Below are 20,128 nucleotides of genomic sequence, written 5' to 3'. Positions count from 1 at the left end.
CTGCATCATCTTGCTGCAGATGGTGTCACTGTGCATCGGTCAACAATACAGCGCACTTTGCACAAGGAGAAGCTGTATGGGAGAGTGATGCGAAAGAAGCCATTTCTGCAAGCACGCCACAAACAGAGTCGCCTGAGGTATGCAAAAGCACATTTGGACAAGCCAGTTACATTTTGGAAGAAGGTCCTGTGGACTGATGAAACAAAGATTGAGTTGTTTGGTCATACAAAAAGGCGTTATGCATGGAGGCTAAAAAACACAGCATTTCAAGAAAAACACTATTTTTATGATGCTGCCGGTCTATGGAGGTGGTCTGTGGATTGTCCTTGACTGTTCTCACCATTCTTCTTCTCTGCCTTTCTGATATTTTTCTTGGCCTGCCACTTCTGGGCTTAACAAGAACTGTACCTGTGTTCTTCCATTTCCTTACTATGTTCCTCACAGTGGAAACTGACAGGTTAAATCTCTGAGACAACTTTTTGTATCCTTCCCCTGAAAAGCTATGTTGAATAATCTTTGTTTTCAGATCATTTGAGAGTTGTTTTGAGGAGCCCATGACGCCACTCTTCATAGGAGAATCAAATAGGAGAACTACTTGCAAGTGGCCACCTTAAATACCTTTTCTCATGATTGGATACACCTGGCTATGAAGTTCAAAGCTCAATGAGGTTACAAAACCAATTTAGTGCTTCAGGAAGTCAGTAAAAAGTAGTTAGGAGTGTTCAAATCAAGAAAATGATAAGGGTGCCCATACTTTTGCACCAGCCAAATTTTGATTAAATGCAGATTGCCCATTTTCTGTTACTACAATAAACCTCATTTGAATCCAGAAATATTACTGAGTCCATCAGTTATTAGATATATGAAACTGAAATAGCTGTTGCAAAAACCAAAATTGTTAGAAAGAAGAAATGTTAACATTAATAGGGGTGCCCAAACTTTTGCATATGACTGGAACATACAACATACAGTTGTGGCCAAAAGTATTGACACCCCTGCAATTCTGTCAGATGATACTCAGTTTCTTCCTGAAAATGATTGCAAACACAAATTATTTGGTATTATTATCTTCTTTTAATTTGTCTTAAATGAAAAAACACAAAAAGAATTGTCCAAAAGCCAAATTGGATATAATTCCACACCAAACATAAAAAAGAGGATGGACAAAAGTATTGGCACTGTTCGAAAAATCATGTGATGCTTCTCTAATTTGTGTAATTAACAGCACCTATAACTTACCTGTGGCACCTAACAGGTGTTGGCAATAACTAAATCACACTTGCAGCCAGTTGACATGGATTAAAGTTGACTCAACCTCTGTCCTGTGTCCTTTTGTGTACCACATTGAGCATGGAGAAAAGAAAGAAGACCAAAGAACTGTCTGAGGACTTGAGAAACCAAATTGTGAGGAAGCATGAGCAATCTCAAGGCTACAAGTCCATCTCCAAAGACCTGAATGTTCCTGTGTCTACCGTGCGCAGTGTCATCAAGAAGTTTAAAGCCCATGGCACTGTGGCTAACCTCCCTAGATGTGGACGGAAAAGAAAAATTGACAAGAGATTTCAACGCAAGATTGTGCGGATGTTGGGTAAAGAACCTCGACTAACATCCAAACAAGTTCAAGCTGCCCTGCAGTCCGAGGGTACAACAGTGTCAACCCGTACTATCCGTCGGCATCTGAATGAAAAGGGACTGTATGGTAGGAGACCCAGGAAGACCCCACTTCTTACCCCGAGACATAAAAAAGCCAGGCTGGAGTTTGCCAAAACTTACCTGAAAAAGCCTAAAACGTTTTGGAAGAATGTTCTCTGGTCAGATGAGACAAAAGTAGAGGTTTTTGGGCAAAGGCATCAACATAGAGTTTACAGGAGAAAAAAAGAGGCATTCAAAGAAACGAACACGGTCCCTACAGTCAAACATGGCGGAGGTTCCCTGCTGTTTTGGGGTTGCTTTGCTGCCTCTGGCACTGGACTGCTTGACCGTGTGCATGGCATTTTGAAGTCTGAAGACTACCAACAAATTTTGCAGCATAATGTAGGGCCCAGTGTGAGAAAGCTGGGTCTCCTTCAGAGGTCAAGGGTCTTCCAGCAGGACAATGACCCAAAACACACTTCAAAAAGCACTAGAAAATGGTTTGAGAGAAAGCACTGGAGACTTCTAAGGTGGCCAGCAATGAGTCCAGACCTGAATCCCATAGAACACCTGTGGAGAGATCTAAAAATGGCAGTTTGGAGAAGGCACCCTTCAAATATCAGGGACCTGGAGCAGTTTGCCAAAGAAGAATGGTCTAAAATTCCTGCAGAGCATTGTAAGAAACTCATTGATGGTTACCGGAAGCGGTTGGTCGCAGTTATTTTGGCTAAAGGTTGTGCAACCAAGTATTAGGCTGAGGGTGCCAATACTTTTGTCTGGCCCATTTTTGGAGTTTTGTGTGAAATGATCAATGTTTTGCTTTTTGCTTCATTCTCCTTTGTGTTTTTTCATTTAAGACAAATTAAATGAAGATAATAATACCAAAGAATTTGTGTTTGCAATCATTTTCAGGAAGAAACTGAGTATTAGCTGACAGAATTGCAGAGGTGTCAATACTTTTGGCCACAACTGTATACAGAACATACATATAACATACAGAACATACAACATACATCTAAGTTACAGAACATACAATTTACAGATCATACATATAACATACAGAACATATTCAGAACATAAATATAACATACAGAACATACATAACAGACAGAACATATACAGAGCATACATATAACATACAGAACGGACATGTGCAGTACATACATAGAACATGCATATAACATACAGAACATACAATATACAGAACATACATATAACATACAGAACATAAATATAACATACAGAATATACATATAACATACAGAACATACATATAACATACGGAGCATATACAGTACATACATATAACATACAGAACATACAACACATAACATAGAGTACATACTCACCGCACACACCTAATTCCCCGAAGCCATCGATCTCCTGTAATAAACATAAAATAATAAACCAACCTATACTTACCTTTCCATCGTAGTCCAATTAATATCGAGGGTCCCACTACAATCTCTCGTGGAGAGCTGCCAAATCAGCTGATGCGACCGCTCTCCAGGGGCTCCAGCACTGAAATGACAGGAGAAGGTAATCCTCCACTGTGCATCCCTCCGCCGGGAAAGAGGTCTCTAGCCCTAACCCTAATTCTCAAGCAGCAGTGCTGTAAAGTGAGAGTCTGTACTCAGGTAACCTCAGTGATGGACTGCGGGAGGTATTGTCTCCCGACAGTTCATCAGTTTAACTATCCTTCTATCTATCTATCTATCTATCTATCTATCTATCTATCTATCCATCTACCTATCCATCTGTCTATCTATCCATCTATCTATGTGTAATGGAGTGTGGGTTGGACAAATGTAAATGAGGAGGTTGGACAGAAATTACATCACAAATCTTTTTTTTTTTTTGTCAAATTACATTTCTTTATTTAGCTTACAAAAACGCATCAAATCCGCAGCAAAAATGCACCTGTGTTTTCTGCCGTGTGCACATAGCCTTATGCTGCGGATTTCCTGCAGCTTTTGTGCGGATTTAACCTTCGGAATCCGCACAAAGAATTGACATGCTGCAGAAATGAACCCACAGCGTTTATACTGCGGATTTTTCTTTTTTGTTTTACATTGAAATTATGGTACTGTACAACGCAGGAGAATATGTTGCGGATCCGCAGCAGAATCCACAACCTGTGCACAGACCCTTACTATAAGATGCTTCAGATTGAAGCTAGAGGAGGGAGGGGTTTGGGTGTGGTTTGGAGTGGGTGTGCTTGTTGCATGTAAGGCAGCAGTGCAGTGCATCATGGAACTTGTAGTATTAGAGCACAATAAGTCAGGAGAAAGGAAGTTGTTGATTAACCCCATGAGAGCTGGAGCCAGCACTGAAAATGTGCTGCGAGAGGAGGATAAAAGGTTAATACTGCTAAAATAAACACAGTGGATATTTTTAGTGGCACATAATAGCAAGATTTATGAAAAAAAAAAAAAGTTATAGTAGTGGACAACTTATTTAATGTTATCGGGTCATATTGACCTGAACAGTTAGGCTATGTGCCCACGATGCGATTTTTAAGCGTTTTTGCAGCGATTTTCGGTGCGAAAACGTCATATTGACCCGAACAGAACAGCAGGGATATTACTAATCATATAAATTTGCTCTCAAAATAATTTAGTCCTATAAAAAAATAAGTTATATTGTAATTCCTGCAAGAATAGGAAATCATGTATAATTTTAGATAGAAATAAACCAAACATATAAATCAAAAGTACAGATGATGACAAAAAGTTTGTAATATATGTTATTAGATGGCTTTACTCTGAACTTTCAATCTCAGGCATTTCTCAGGGTACAGCTGAGCTCACTAAATGCTTCACATCATGATGCTTCACAGTGTATGAAGAGGGGAGGAGGGAGGGAGCAAGTTTGTGCTAAATCATACCCCAGAAAGAAACTGAAACTGCTAGCATAACATGAAGAGCATCAGATCAGCTAATATCTCCAAACATGAGCTCAGAGGAAAAGTAGACTAAGGCTAGCTTCACACTAGCGTTTTGGGCCGCAGCACACGGCCGCCGCTAAGCCCCGCCCCCTCCGGTCATCTCCGCCTAGTATCGCACATGGCTGCATGCGATCTGCACACCCTATCTTTAGCATAGGGTGCGCAGACCGTGCGCTAGTAGAATTTTGCATGCGTTGCGCCCTTTTGACGGTGCGCCGAACGCACCATGTTGCATTCTGTTGTGCTCGGAGCACCGTCAAAAGGGTGCAGCGCATGCAAAATTCAACTAACGCACGGTCAGCGCACCCTGCTGAATCTCATTGCAGGAAAAATACGCAGCATGTCCATTAATTTGGAGGAAGGATTGCATTGAAACCTCACTTTATGCATGTGGCCATGCCCACCATGCTTAAACTGAGCGTTTCATGTGCGAATGGTACCCAGGTTCTGGAGGAGAGGAGACTCATGCCCTGGGTACCATATTCCTGTAAAAAATAGAATTAAAATAAAAAATAGGGATATACTTACTCTCTGTCGGCCCCCGGAGTCCTCCCGGTCCTCAGCAGTGCACGGCGGCAACTTTGTTCCTAGGCGTGCTTCGCACCACAATGTCCTTTGTGATGTCGTGGTCACGTGACTGCTATGTCATCAGAGGTCATTTTCGCAATGAATCACTGGGAACAGAACTTGCCAGCAGCGCCGCTGAGGAGATCGGGGGCCAACAGGAGGTGAGTATATCCATATTTTTAATTTTTTTTATTATTTTTTAACATTCTATCTTTTACTATTGATGCTGCATAGGCAGCATCAATAGTAAAAAGTTGGTCACACTTGCCAAGCACTATGCTTGACAAGTGTGACCAACCTGCCAATCACTTTCCAAGCGATGCTTCAAATCGCTTGAAAAAGCGCTTGAATTCCGCAAGCTAAAAACTCTTGCATAACGCTTGTGTTTTGCAGGAAAAAGCATGGGAATTCCACATGCGTTTTACCCATGGCGTGGAGTTGCGAAAATGCTGTGGACAAATCCACAGCAATTCTGCAATGTGGGCACATAGCCTAAAGGTACTGTCACACTTAGCGATGTACCAGCGATCCCGACCAGCGATATGACGCGGTCAGGATCGCTGGTACATCGCTAAGTGGTCGCTAGTGAGCTGCCACACAGGCAGATCTCACTAGCGACATCGCTGGGGACGGGGATCGCTACTTACCTGTCACACCAGGCGATCCTGCGTCCTCCCGCCCAGCTCCACGCTCATCGCTCGTCTCTCCACAGGAAGCCCAGCAGGAAGCTGACGACGAGAAACAGTCCAGTCGTGCGATCAGCGATAAGCAGCGGGGGAGCGGGTCGCAGGTAAGTATCACACACAGAGATATCGCTAGCAATATCGCTATAACGTCACAAGTTATAGCGATATTGCTAGCGATATCTCTTAGTGTGACATGCCCTTAAAACATGAAACATACAGAGAAAACAGACTTTAGATATGCTTTAAGAAGTACTTGCCTTAATCCTGTTTTCCTGTTCAGGCTGGCAGTTCTTGAGATGAGTGCAGGGCTGCAGGCATTCCATATCAGTGTTTTTTGCTCTGATATGTTGAAGAGGAGCTTTACTACTGAGTATGTGTGTGTGTGTATGTATGTATGTATATATATATGTATGTATGTATATATATATATATATATATATATATATATATATATATATATATATATATATAATTAGTGCAGCACAGATTCATCTCAAAGCCGAGATCCTTAGATCAGAAACAAGAGACATTTATAGGACATTTCATAACTTTCCCGAATTCTTATGAAAAAATATTAAGCACATACTGCATTTCAATATTGTACCCAATTTATTATATATTGTCGGAGTCGGCCCATTTTATACCAACTCCAAAATGGACACTGACTCCACGACTCTGACTCCACAGCCCTGGTTGCTTGCACTGTGAGAATTCTCTGGTACCGGCTTCAGGAGCGGCGTGCTTGTGAACGCATGAATGGGATTTGTATACATGCAGTCACTTGCCAATTAGATTGCCTATTTGCAGCCACTTGACCACCCGCTCCCGGCACCAGCAAATATTCGCAGTGCAATAAAGCTGACATAATGGGTAATAGAAAACTTCCATATTCCACCAAGGGAATGGGCAACTCCCATTAAAAAAATAAACTCTAACAGACATATATGGGGGTATAGGTTGTTATGGGGTAGTGGTATACTTATTAAATGAGGCTCGTCTTGCAGTTTGTTTACTTACAAAATTACTATCCCCTGGACAGTTGTTTTCAGGATCTGTGATGTGTGTTTTTCAGTGCCCTTTTTGAGTGGTTCTGGGTGTCATTTTTGTCTCCTTTAACCCCTTAACCCCCAAGGGTGGTTTGCACGTTCATGACCGGGCCAATTTTTACAATTCTGACCACTGTCCCTTTATGAGGTAATAACTCTGAAACGCTTCCATGGATCCCGGTGATTCTGACATTGATTTCTCGTGACATATTGTACTTCATGTTAGTGGTAAAATTTCATTCAAATAACTTGCGTTTATTTGTGAAAAAAATGGAAATTTGGTGAAAATTTAAAAAATTTTTCAATTTTCCAACTCTGAACAAAAACTTAATAAATAACATTTCACATATGTTTACTTTACATCAGCACAATTTTGGAACCAAAATTTTTTTTTTTTAGTAAGTTATAAGGGTTAAAAGTTGACCAGCGATTTCTCATTTTTGCATCACCATTTTATTTTTGCGGACCACATCACATTTGAGGTCACTTTGAGGGGTCTATATGAGAGAAAATACCCAAAAGTGACACCATTCTAAAAACTGCACCCCTCAAGGTGCTCAAAACCATATTCAAGCAGTTTATTAACCCTTCAGATGCTTCACAGGAATTTTTAGAATGTTTTAAAAAAAAAAAAATGAACATTTAACTTTTTTTTCACAAAAAAACTATTTCAGGTCCAATTTTTTTTATTTTACCAAGATAACAGGAGAAATTGGACTGCAAAAGTTATTGTGTAATTTGTCCTGAGTACGCTGATACCTGATATGTGTGGGGGACCACTGTTTCGGCGCATGGCAGAGCTCAGAAGGGAAGGAGCGCCGTTTGACTTTTTCAATCCAAAATTGGCTGGAATTCAGATCGGACGCCATGTCACGTTTGAAGAGCCCCTGATGTACCTAAGCAGTGGAAACCCCCCACAAGTGACCCCATTTTGGAAACTAGACCCCCCCAAGGAACTTATCTAGATATGTGGTGAGAACTTTGAACCCACAAGGGCTTCACAGAAGTTTATAACATACAGCCGTACAATAAAAAAATCATATTTTTTCCACAAAAATGATCTTTTCACCCCCAATTTTTATTTTCCCAAGGGTAACAGGACCCTAAAAATTATTGTGCAATTTGTCCTGAGTACGCTGATACCCCATATGTGGAGGGGTACACTACTATTTGGGTGCATGGCAGAGCCCAGAAGGGAAGCAGCACCATTTGACTTTTTTGGCTGGAATTGAGATCGGACACCATGTCGCGTTTGGAAAGCCCCTGATGTACCAAAACAGTGGAAACCCCCCAGAAATGACACCATTTTGGAAACTAGACCCCCCAAGGAACTTATCTAGATGTGTGGTGAGAACTTTGAACCCCCCAAGGGCTTCACAGAAGTTTATAACGTACAGTCGTACAATTAAAAAATCATATTTTTTCTATAAAAATGATCTTTACACCCTCAATTTTTCTTTTTCCAAGGGTAACAGGACCCAAAAGTTATTGTGCAATTTGTCCTGAGTACGCTGATACCCCATATGTGGGGGTAAAACACTATTTGGGCGCATGGCAGAGCTCGGAAGGGAAGCAGCGCCATTTGACTTTTTTGGCTGGAATTGGGATTGGACGCCATGCCGCGTTTGGAAAGCCCCTGGTGTGCCTAAACAGTGGAATTCCCCCACAAATGACACCATTTTGGAAACTAGACCCCCCAAGGAACTTATCTAGATGTGTGGTTAGCACTTTGAACCCCCAAGGGCTTTACAGAAGTTTATAACACCCGGGCGTGAAAATAAAAAAAATCATATTTTTTCCTCAAACATGATCTTTAAGTCCCCAATTTTTTTATTTTCCCAATGGTAACAGGAGAAATTGGACCCCAAAACTTGTTGTCGAATTTGTCCTGAGTACGCTGATACCCCATATGTGGAGAAAACTACTGTATGGGCACACGTCGGGGCTCGGAAGGGAAGTAGTGACGTTTTGGAATGCAGACTTTGATGGAATGGTCTGCTGATGTCATGTTGCCTTTGGAGAGCCCCTGATGTGCCTAAACAGTGGAAAGCCCCCACAAGTGACCCCATTTTGGAAACTAGACCCCCCCTACCGAACTTATCTAGATATGTGGTGTGCTTCACTGAAGTTTATAACGCCCAGGCGTGAAAATAAAAAAATCATATTTTTTTTCCACAAAAATGATATTTTTGCCCCCAATTTTTTTATTTTCCTAAGGGTAACAGGAGAAATTGGACCCCAAAAGTTGTTTTTTCAATTTGTCCTGAGTAGGCTGATAGTGGGGGTAAAACACTGTTTGAGCACATGACAGAGCTTGGAAGGGAAGGAGCACCGTTAGACTTTTTCAACACAGAATTGGCTGGAACTGAGATCAGACGCCATGTTGCGTTTGGAGAGCACCTGATGTGCCCAAACAGTGGAAACCCCCCAATTCTAACTCCAACCCGAACCCCAACACACCCCTAACCCTAATCTCAGCCCTAACCCTAATGGGAAAATGGAAATAAATATATTTTTTTAATCTTATTATTTTTCCCTAACTAAGGGGGTGATAACGGAGGGTTTGATTTACTATTTATGGCGGTTTTTATGTTTGGCAGCTGTCATACTCTAAAAGACGCTTTTTATTGTAAAAATAGTTTTTGCATCACCACATTTTGAGAGCTATAATTTTTCCATATTTTGACCCACTGAGTCATGTGAGGTCTTATTTTTTGCGGGCCGAGTTGACGTTTTTATTGGTACCATTTTCAGGCACGTGACATTTTTTTATCGCTTTTTATTCCGATTTTTGGGACGCAGAATGAACAAAAACCAGCATTTCCAGAATTTCTTTTGGGGGGTGCATTAACACCGTTCCGCCAGCGGTAAAATTGATAAGGCGGTTTTATTCTTCGGGTCAGTACGGTTACAGCGATACCTCATTTATGTTTTTTTTATGTTTTGGCGCTTTTATTCAATGAAAACAATTTTATATTAAAAATAATTATTTTTGCATCGCTTTATTCTGCGAGCTATAACTTTTTTATTTTTTCCCTGATGATGCTGTGTGGCAGCTCGTTTTTTGCGGGACAGGATGACGTTTTCAGCTGTACCTACCATGGATATTTATGTGCGTCTTTTTAATCGCGCATTATTGCACTTTTTGTTCAGCGGTATGATGATAAATCTTTGTTTTTGTTTTTTATTTTTATTTTTTAATGGGTTCGTTAAGGGGGTTAACTAATGGGACAGTTTTATAGGGCGGGTTGTTACGGACGCGGCGATACCAAATATGTGTACTTTTATTGTTTTGGTTTTTTTTTATTTCCAAAAAATGAATTTATTAGGGAATATTTTTTTTTTTCATTTATTTAGCGATTTTTTTTTTTATAAATTATTTTTACACTTTTTTTTTTTTAACTTTATTACAATGTCCCAGGGGAGACATAATTGTCATGTGACAGATCGCTGATCTGTCACATCACAAATCGCTGTGACAGATCAGCGATCTGTCACAGGCACTGCTGCAGGCTTCCTCATGCCTGCGCTCTGCGGGCAGTGAGGAAGCCAGCTCCCTGCAGGCCCCCGAAGGTCCCCGTCGCCATGTTGGATCCGGAAACCTACAGGGAAGGACGCCCCCGGAGCAGCGCTGCACATTGCGCTGCTGCGGGGGTCGCAGGGATGCACGGAGGGAGCCCCCTCCCTGCCGATGCTTCCTTTCACCCCCGGTACACCGCGATCATGTTTGATCGTGGTGTGCCAGGGGTTAACATGTCGGGGGCGGTCCGTGACCGCCCCTGACACATAGTGCCGGGTGTCAGCTGTGATAATCAGCTGACACCCGGCCGCAATCAGCGGCGCTCACCACGTGGGCGCCGCTGATCGCTATGACGTACTATCCCGTCCCTGGGAATTAAGTCCCAGGGCACATGGACGGGATAGTATGTCATATGGCAGAAAGAGGTTAAACAAACTACTTAATCTGTAATTACTGTGATTATTGTTTTTTTATATGATCATTAATAAAAGGTATATTTTATATTATACTCTTTTGGACATTGGATTATGTTGGGCTGGAAGCTCTGAATTTGTGTAGGTTTTAAATATTTGCAGTGCGCGTGATGTGAGGTTTCACACGTCTACAGATAGAGAGTGACTGCAAACTTGTAGCTGAAGGCTGGACAATCCCTTTAAGCCATCAATGTTTTAGTCTAGGAGAACACCATAAGTAATATAATGGGTTAATACAGCACACAGCCCATCAGCAGTCCTATGCGAGCCACGGATAAATGATATGTCATAGGTTAGTTGTGTATATTAGTGTTATTTTGTAGGTTATCAGTATAAAATGGCTATACCGCATCCTCTAATTCCACTGTGAAGCTTTTTTTGCTGAGCTGAATTGCACTTCATAGAGCGAATAACCTCCGTAATAGCAGATCTGTGATATCCTAATCCAGCATCTGCCCTATCTCATTACTGAGGCGATCTTGGATGTCTCACTTCAAGCAATCGCCCCCAAAGGGGTAGCAAAAATGGAAGAGCTATGCCTATCTCTGTGCTAATGGCTGAAGCCATAATTGAGACACAGCAAAGAAATCAATAAGTAAACATTGGGAGCGATGAAAATGTATATGTAATGATGTTTCTTCTCCATCTCTCCAGCTCATAATGAGCAGAAAGAGATCCAGGTGCTTTTGTTAGTGCTGAAAATGGGTTATGCTGAATTTGTTCTGTGCTCTGTAGGAAGAAGAGGTGTTGGCAGCCCGGGGCAAGGAAGACGCGGCAGACAAACGGGGGCAACAGCTTCAGACTGCAGTAACACTATTAGAAACCAGGTAATGACTGCTAGGCTGAGTGTGTATCATTTTCCTTCCATGCATGTAGGCAATGATGCCATCTAATTAATCAGTTTGCTTTGTGTGAGTAATTGGTTTCATGGTGATCTGTTGTAAGCATGCCATCTTTTCATTAGAAGAAGATGCCGCCTAGAATCCTGTACAGCAGAACAAAAGGATAATGCAATCCACTGATTATTAATGTCAGATTTTGCCTTATAGTACACTGAGGCTATGTGATGATAAACACGTGTATACAAAGTCAATATACAGAATAACCTTTGTTATTTTAAAGTGGAACTAAACTTTTTGATATGGCTATATCCTGTCGATTGATCATGGTCTGGATCTTCATGGTTTGTAAAGTGGTTTGAACAATTGGTGGGGGTCTCAGTGGAGGATCCAGGCCCCCACTTATCTACAGGCAGCCACAGAATTTCAAAAAACTATCATAACAGTTTAGTCATACTTTACAGAGTAGCCATCATTTTATTGTTTATTTAACAATTCAATAATCCACCTGAAAATTAACAGCTTTGTAATATATAAAAAAAAAAGTGCCTCTTTCTCCGCAAGGACTGATCTTCCATTTTCAAAATTCTCAATTTACGGGTAAAATCTGTATTCAGTGAAGACAGATTTTCTCAATGGAGAGATAGGGGACAGCAGTTACTACTACTGGTAAGATTCTATACACTTAGGATGGAGGATCTCTGCCTCTAGTTCTTCCCGTCTTCCCAACCCTTCCTGACTGTATAGATGCTAATCAGTAGTAGCTGTCATCTTCTATCTCAGGAATGTAAATCGTTATCTTTGCTGAATACAGATTTCAACTAGAACTTGAGAATTTTAGTAATGAATAGTGTTGAGCATTCCGATACCGCGGGTATCGGCCGATACTTGCTGTATCGGAATTCCGATACCGACTTCCGATATTTTTTCAATATCGGAATTCGGCATCGGAATCGGAAGTTCAGTTGATTGACGGCCTGACGTCATCATGATGCGCGGTGTGTGCGCATCATGATGCGCCGTCATTTCGGGCCTTCCGGGGGTCTCTGCCGGCCTGCCGGGGGGCTGTGCCGGCCTGCCGGGGGGCTGTGTGGACTGCCCGGGGTCTGTACCGGCCTGCCGGGGGGCTGTGCCGGCCTGCCGGTGGTCTGTGCACCCTGTGGGGGTCTGTACCGGCCTGCCGGGGGGCTGTGCCGGCCTGCCGGGGGGCTGTGCTGATGTCCGGGGGTCTGTGCAAGCATCGTCCGATGGGACTACAAGTCCCATCGGGCGATGCCTGCTACCATGACAGTGATTGACACATTAGCCAATGATGGGACAGTAGTAGTCCCATCATCCGGCTAATGTGTTAAATGTTAAAAAAAAAAAAAAAAAAATACTACATACATACTACATGCATGCTACATACATACTACATGCTACATACATACTACATATATACTACATACATACTACATACATACTACATACATGCTACATACATACTACATGCATGCTACATACATACTACATATATACTACATACATACTACATACATACTGCATGCTACATACATACTACATACATACTACATACATACTACATGCATGCTACATACATACTGCATGCTACATACATACCACATACATACTACATATATACTACATGCATGCTACATACATACTACATGCTACATACATACCACATATATACTACATACATACTACATATATACTGCATGCTACATACATACTACATATATACTACATGCATGCTACATACATACTACATGCTACATACATACTACATATATACTACATGCATGCTACATACATACTACATATATACTACATGCATGCTACATACATACTACATGCTACATGCATGCTACATACATACTACATACATACTACATGCTACATACATACCACATATATACTACATACATACAATACATTCATACAATACATACATAGACATACAGTACATATAACATAGAGTAACATACTTACCAATACTTGTCACATTGTTCCCCGAAGCCATTGTCGTCTACGGAATAAATATTAACATAACAAACCACAAAAATACTCACCCACGATCCGAAGCAGTCCACGAGTGTGTCCCACGACGATCTTGGGTAGAGAACTGCAGCATCAGATGATGCTGCCGTTCTCTACGGGCTGCAGGAATCCAATGACGGAAGGTAGGTATCCTTCCGCACTGTATTCCTCCGCCACTTAAAAAAAAAAGTCCCTAGTCTCACTTTATGCCATTGCTGTGTGGGAAATTCCCACACAGCAATGGCATAAAGTGAGACTAGGGACTTTTTTTTTTAAGTGGCGGAGGAATACAGTGCGGAAGGATACCTACCTTCCGTCATTGGATTCCTGCAGCCCGTAGAGAACGGCAGCATCATCTGATGCTGCAGTTCTCTACCCAAGATCGTCGTGGGACACACTCGTGGACTGCTTCGGATCGTGGGTGAGTATTTTTGTGGTTTGTTATGTTAATATTTATTCCGTAGACGACAATGGCTTCGGGGAACAATGTGACAAGTATTGGTAAGTATGTTACTCTATGTTATATGTACTGTATGTCTATGTATGTATTGTATGAATGTATTGTATGTATGTAGTATATATGTGGTATGTATGTAGCATGTAGTATGTATGTAGTATGTATGTAGCATGCATGTAGCATGTAGTATGTATGTAGCATGCATGTAGTATATATGTAGTATGTATGTAGCATGCATGTAGTATATATGTAGTATGTATGTAGCATGTAGTATGTATGTAGCATGTAGTATGTATGTAGTATGTATGTAGTATGTATGTGGTATGTAGTATGTATGTAGCATGCATGTAGTATATATGTAGTATGTATGTAGCATGCAGTATATATGTAGTATGTATGTAGTATATATGTGGTATGTATGTAGCATGTAGTATGTATGTAGCATGCATGTAGTATATATGTAGTATGTATGTGGTATGTATGTAGCATGTAGTATGTATGTAGCATGCATGTAGTATATATGTAGTATGTATGTAGTATGTATGTGGTATGTATGTAGCATGCAGTATGTATGTAGCATGCATGTAGTATATATGTAGTATGTATGTAGCATGCATGTAGTATATATGTAGTATGTATGTAGCATGTAGTATGTATGTAGTATGTATGTAGTATGTATGTAGTATGTATGTGGTATGTATGTGGTATGTAGTATGTATGTAGCATGCATGTAGTATATATGTAGTATGTATGTAGCATGCAGTATATATGTAGTATGTATGTAGTATATATGTGGTATGTATGTAGTATGTATGTAGCATGCATGTAGTATATATGTAGTATGTATGTGGTATGTATGTAGCATGTAGTATGTATGTAGCATGCATGTAGTATATATGTAGTATGTATGTAGTATGTATGTGGTATGTATGTAGCATGCAGTATGTATGTAGCATGCATGTAGTATATATGTAGTATGTATGTAGCATGTATGTAGTATGAATGTAGTATGTATGTAGTATGCATGTTGTATGTATGTAGCATGTAATTTTTTTTTTTTTTTTTTTTTTTTTTACATTTAACACATTAGCCGGATGATGGGACTACTACTGTCCCATCATTGGCTAATGTGTCAATCACTGTCTTGGTAGCAGGCATCGCCCGATGGGACTTGTAGTCCCATCGGACGATGCCTGCACAGACCCCCGGAGCCTGCACAGCCCCCCGGCAGGCCGGCACAGCCCCCCGGAGCCGGCACAGCCCCCCGGCAGGCCGGCACAGCCCCCCGGCAGGCCGGCACAGCCCCCCGGCAGGCCGGCACAGCCCCCCGGCAGGCCGGCACAGCCCCCCGGAGCCTGCACAGACCACCGGCAGGCCGGCACAGACCACCGGAGCCTGCACAGACCCCCTGGCAGGCCGGCACAGCCCCCCGAAAGGCCCGTACAGACCCCAGAGAGGCTGTACAAGGGCAGGAAAGGGTTTTTCTTATTCCGATACCGGAAGTCCCATAGACTTGAATGGGACTTCCGGTATCGGAATCGGCGATACCGATACTTTTTTTAAAGATCGGCCGATACCATCCGATACGATACTTTGAAGTATCGGACGGTATCGCTCAACTCTAGTAATGAATGATCAATCCTGGAGGGAAAAAAGATGATTTCTCTGGTAGGTTATATTGCAAAGTTGCTTATTTTCATGTGTGCTATCGATTTATAAAATAACAACTAAAATGACATTACTTTTTAAATTAGCTTTTTTATGAAGTGTGATTAAGAAAAATTGGAACTTTTTAAAAGGTTTGTCCAGTACTTTGATTAAATCACTGTGAGATTTTTATTTGGTCAAAGAAGTGGACTTGTAATTATCTTGTGTACTAGTATCGACCTTGCATGGGCCTCTTGACCACCACGTTCTGTAATCTACCCATTGCCTATGACGTTGCCTACACAAAGTGCAGCTTTGTCTTTCTCTGTGAGCTGTATATGGGATATCACAACTGACATCACATTTACAGACAGCAGGACGGTCGTGGCGCTATCCCACGCTATTGGGAGGAAGGGGTGGACTTACAGCACTAAGGCAACTTGGATGCATAGAACTACACATTTTGTCCACTGTTGTCCAGAGACCTGATAGCTATGGAGTGAAGAAACCTCACTTCTAAACAGGCATGGGATGGTGACAATTGTGAGACAACTAAGAAAAGGTCATATATTGTAAACCCTAAGTCTGCCAAGACTTCAGTCTGCAGCGTGTTTCCTATAAGTGTGTATCATATAGGTGTGAAGATTCAGAATTAATCCAGAATTGAACCTTAAGGGAACTGAAGGTAACTGGACACAGAGTCACTGTAAACAATGTTTCTGTTTATTTTCACTCTGACCCCTATAATCATTCACTTTCTGCTAACCCCCTAATCCCTACACCTAGTTAGTTACTGTTCATCTCTTCTTCAATCCTCCCCATCCATCTCACCTCCTCCTCAGAACTGTTCCTCAACATACAATCCTCTGTCTCCAAATAGACAGCCCCCTCATGCTCTTTTTTGCTCCCACCTGCTAACACTTTCTTTGCTCCTTCTCACTGCCGGTGGGTGATATCGCTCCAAATCCTGGTCCTCCTCACATTCCCACAGTCATTTCTACCTCCCATCCCCGCTCTATCACAACTTTCCGTAACCTCCCTAACCTTATAACCATTCGTCCACAGTCCCACTAACAGGAGCTCTATGGAACGCTCGCTCTTTCTGCAGCAAACTTTTCTACATCCATGATCTTTTCATTACTAACAAACTTTTCTTCCTCACTATCACTGAAACCTGGCTCACCCCCTCTGACACAGCCTCTCCTCCTGCACTTTCGCATGGTGGATTCCACCTTTCCCACACACCCCACCCTAGCAGCAAGCATGGCGGAGGAGTTGTTTTTCTCCAGTCAGATAACTGCTCCTTCACCCCAATCCCACTGCCACCCTCCATTCCCTCCCTTCCTTTGAGGTGCACTCTGTGTGCATCTACTCCCCCTCCAACCTCCAACTGGCTGTCATTTACCGCCCTCCATGGCCAGCCACCACCTTCTTCGACCACTTCACCACCTGGCTACTTCATTTCCTTTCCGCTGACTTCCCCACTATCATCATGGGTGACTTCAACATCCCCATTGACACTTCCCTCTCAGCTGCCAATAAACTTCTATCTCTCACTTCCTCCTTTGGGCTCAATCAATGGTCTTCTGCAGCCACTCACAAAGATTGCCACACACTGGACCTCCTCTTCACTCACCTCTGTTCCCTAGCCAACCTCTCTAACTCACCTCTTCCTCTTTCTGACCACAATTTACTTACATTCTCTTCCCTCTCCTCTCCGGGTCCACAATACCCACCCCACAAACTTGCACACCCTCGCAGAAATCTTAAACATCTCGATGTACTCTCACTGTCTGATTCCCTCCTCCCTCATACAGACATAAGTTCACTACACAGTGAGGATGCTGCTGCCACTCTGTATAACACCACAATAGCTGCAGCTCTGGAATCTGTTGCCCCTCTCACACATTCCAAAGCTCGCATAATCAACAGACAGCCCTGGCACACCAGCCTGACCAAAGAACTGAGGTGGGCTTCCAGGGTTGCTGAGCGGAGATGGAAAAGATCCCACTCCAACGAGCACTTCATCGCATTCAAACAGTCCCTCACTACTTTCAAGGCCACACTCGCTGCAGAAAAACAAACCTACTTCTCATCTCTCATAGCCTCCCTGTCTCACAACCCTAAACAGCTATTCAACAACTTCAATTCTCTCCTCCGTCCCCCAGTACCTCCTTCCTCTCCACTCATCTCAGCTGAAGACTTTGCTTCCTTTTTCAAACAGAAGATTGATAACATCAGAGACAGTTTTGGTTGACAACCCCCAGAGCCCTTCCTCCTAACTGCCCAGCCCTCCTCCTCCAAAACCAACTTCTCCACCAGAAGATCGACTCTCCACTTTACTCTCAAGATCACATCTCACCACCTGTGCACTTGACCCGATCCCAACCCTAACCCATCTCTTCAACTTATCACTAACAACTGATGTTTTCCCCTCAAGCTTTTAACTTGACTCAGTCACACCTATCTTCAAAAAACCCTCTCTTAACCAATCCTCTGTATCTAGCTATCGCCCTATATCACTTCTCCCCAATGCCTCAAATCTACTTGACCAACACGTCCATCTTGAACTGTCCACCCACCTCTCTTCTTACTCCCTCTTTAACAGCTTACAATCTGGCTTCCGGCCGCACCACTCCACTGAAACTGCCCCAACTAAGGTCACCAATAGCCTATTAACCGCCAAATCCAAGTGACAATACTCTTTCCTCCTCCTCCTTGACCTGTCCTCTGCCTTTGACACTGTGGATCATTCCATATTACTACAGACCCATTCATCTCTTGGCATCACAGACTTGGCCCAATCTTGGATCTCGTTATACCTAACAGACCGGACATTCAGTGTCTCCTACTCGCACACCACCTCCTTACCTCGCTCCCTATCTGTCAGAGTCCCGCCAGGTTCAGTCCTAGGGCCCCTGCTCTTCTCCATTTACACCTTCGGCCTTGGACAGCTCATCGAATCTCACGGCTTTCAGTATCACCTCTATGCTAATGATACACAGATTTACATCTCTGGACCAGATATCACCTCCCTACTAACTAGAATCCCACAATGTCTGTCTGCTGTTTCATCCTTCTTCTCCGCTAGATTTCTAAAACTTAATATGAACAAAAGAGAATTGATCATCTTTCCTCCATCTCACTCGACCCCCTAACGGACCAATCCATTAACGTAAATGGCTGCCCACTCTCCCCAGTCCCACAAGCTCGCTGCCTCAGGGTAATCCTTGGCACTGATCTCTCTTTCAAACCAGAAATCCAAGCCCTTTCACTTCCTGCCGACTTCAACTCAGAAACATTTCACGGATCCGTACATTCCTCAACCAAGAATCTGCAAAAACCCTAGTCCATGCCCTCATCATCTCCTGCCTTGACTACTGCAACCTCCTGCTCTGTGGCCTCCCCTCTAACACTCTCGCACCCCTGCAATCTATTTTAAACTCTGCTGCTCGCCTAATCCACCTGTCCCCCCTCTGTTCCCCAGCCTCTCCCCTCTGTCAGTCCCTACACTGGCTCCCCATTACCCAAAGACTCAAGTTCAAAACCCTAACCACGGCATACAAAGCCATCCACAACCTGTGTCCTCCATACATCTGTGACCTCGTCTCCCGGTACTTACCTACACACAACCTCCGATCCTCACAAGATCTCCTTCTCTACACCCCTCTTATCTCTTCTTCCTACAATCGCATACAAGATTTCTCCCTCGTTTCACTACTACTCTGGAATTCTCTGCCACAACATATCGGACTCTCGCCTGCCATCGAAACATTCAAAAGGAACCTGAAGACCTACCTCTTCCGTTAAGCCTACAACCTGCAGTAACCACCAATCGACCAAATCGCTGCACAACCAGCTCTACCCTCGCGTACTGTATTCTCACCCATCCCTTGTAGATTTTGAGCCCTCGCAGGCAAGATCCTCTCTCTCCTCCTGTACCAGTCGTGACTTGTATTGTTATTACTCGTTTTTATTTTGTATACCCCTTTTCATAATAATAAGTAATAATAGTGCAAAAAAATGGGGCACATAAGAGAGTGTTATTGTAATGTAATATTTGGAAAACCCTTTTAAATTGATATTTAGAGAATTAAAGCAAGTAGGTAGTGATGAGGCATTAAATAAATACAGAAAATTAAATAAAATCTGTAAAAAGCAAATCAAAATAGCAAAGATTGAGACAGAGAGACTAATTGCCAGAGAAAGTTAAAATAATCCCAAAATATTCTTTAACTACATAAATAGTACGAAGCTAAAAAATGATAGTGTTG

General features: G+C 42.5%; 1 protein-coding gene across 9 annotated transcripts in view; it reads left to right on the top strand.

Moving 5' to 3' along the window:
• SCLT1 (sodium channel and clathrin linker 1) overlaps positions 1 to 20,128 on the top strand; it is a 312,009-nt gene that overhangs the window by 106,990 nt on the left and 184,891 nt on the right. For all 9 annotated transcript variants that reach the window (XR_012231549.1, XM_073572082.1, XM_073572079.1 and 6 more), the window contains one exon: positions 11,607 to 11,698. Coding sequence is in view for 8 of the 9 variants with exons in the window: in XM_073572082.1 (XP_073428183.1) it covers positions 11,607 to 11,698 (92 nt within the window). In the remaining variant the exon portion in view is untranslated. The remainder of the gene's footprint in view (positions 1 to 11,606; positions 11,699 to 20,128) is intronic.

The sequence above is a fragment of the Dendrobates tinctorius genome, unplaced genomic scaffold, assembly GCF_039654945.1.
Source record: "Dendrobates tinctorius isolate UK_male_01 unplaced genomic scaffold, ASM3965494v1 ptg000030l, whole genome shotgun sequence".
Taxonomy (NCBI): Eukaryota; Metazoa; Chordata; class Amphibia; order Anura; family Dendrobatidae; genus Dendrobates; species Dendrobates tinctorius.
The sequence above is the reverse complement of the archived record's forward strand: the minus strand, read 5'-3'. Positions and strand labels throughout refer to the sequence as shown.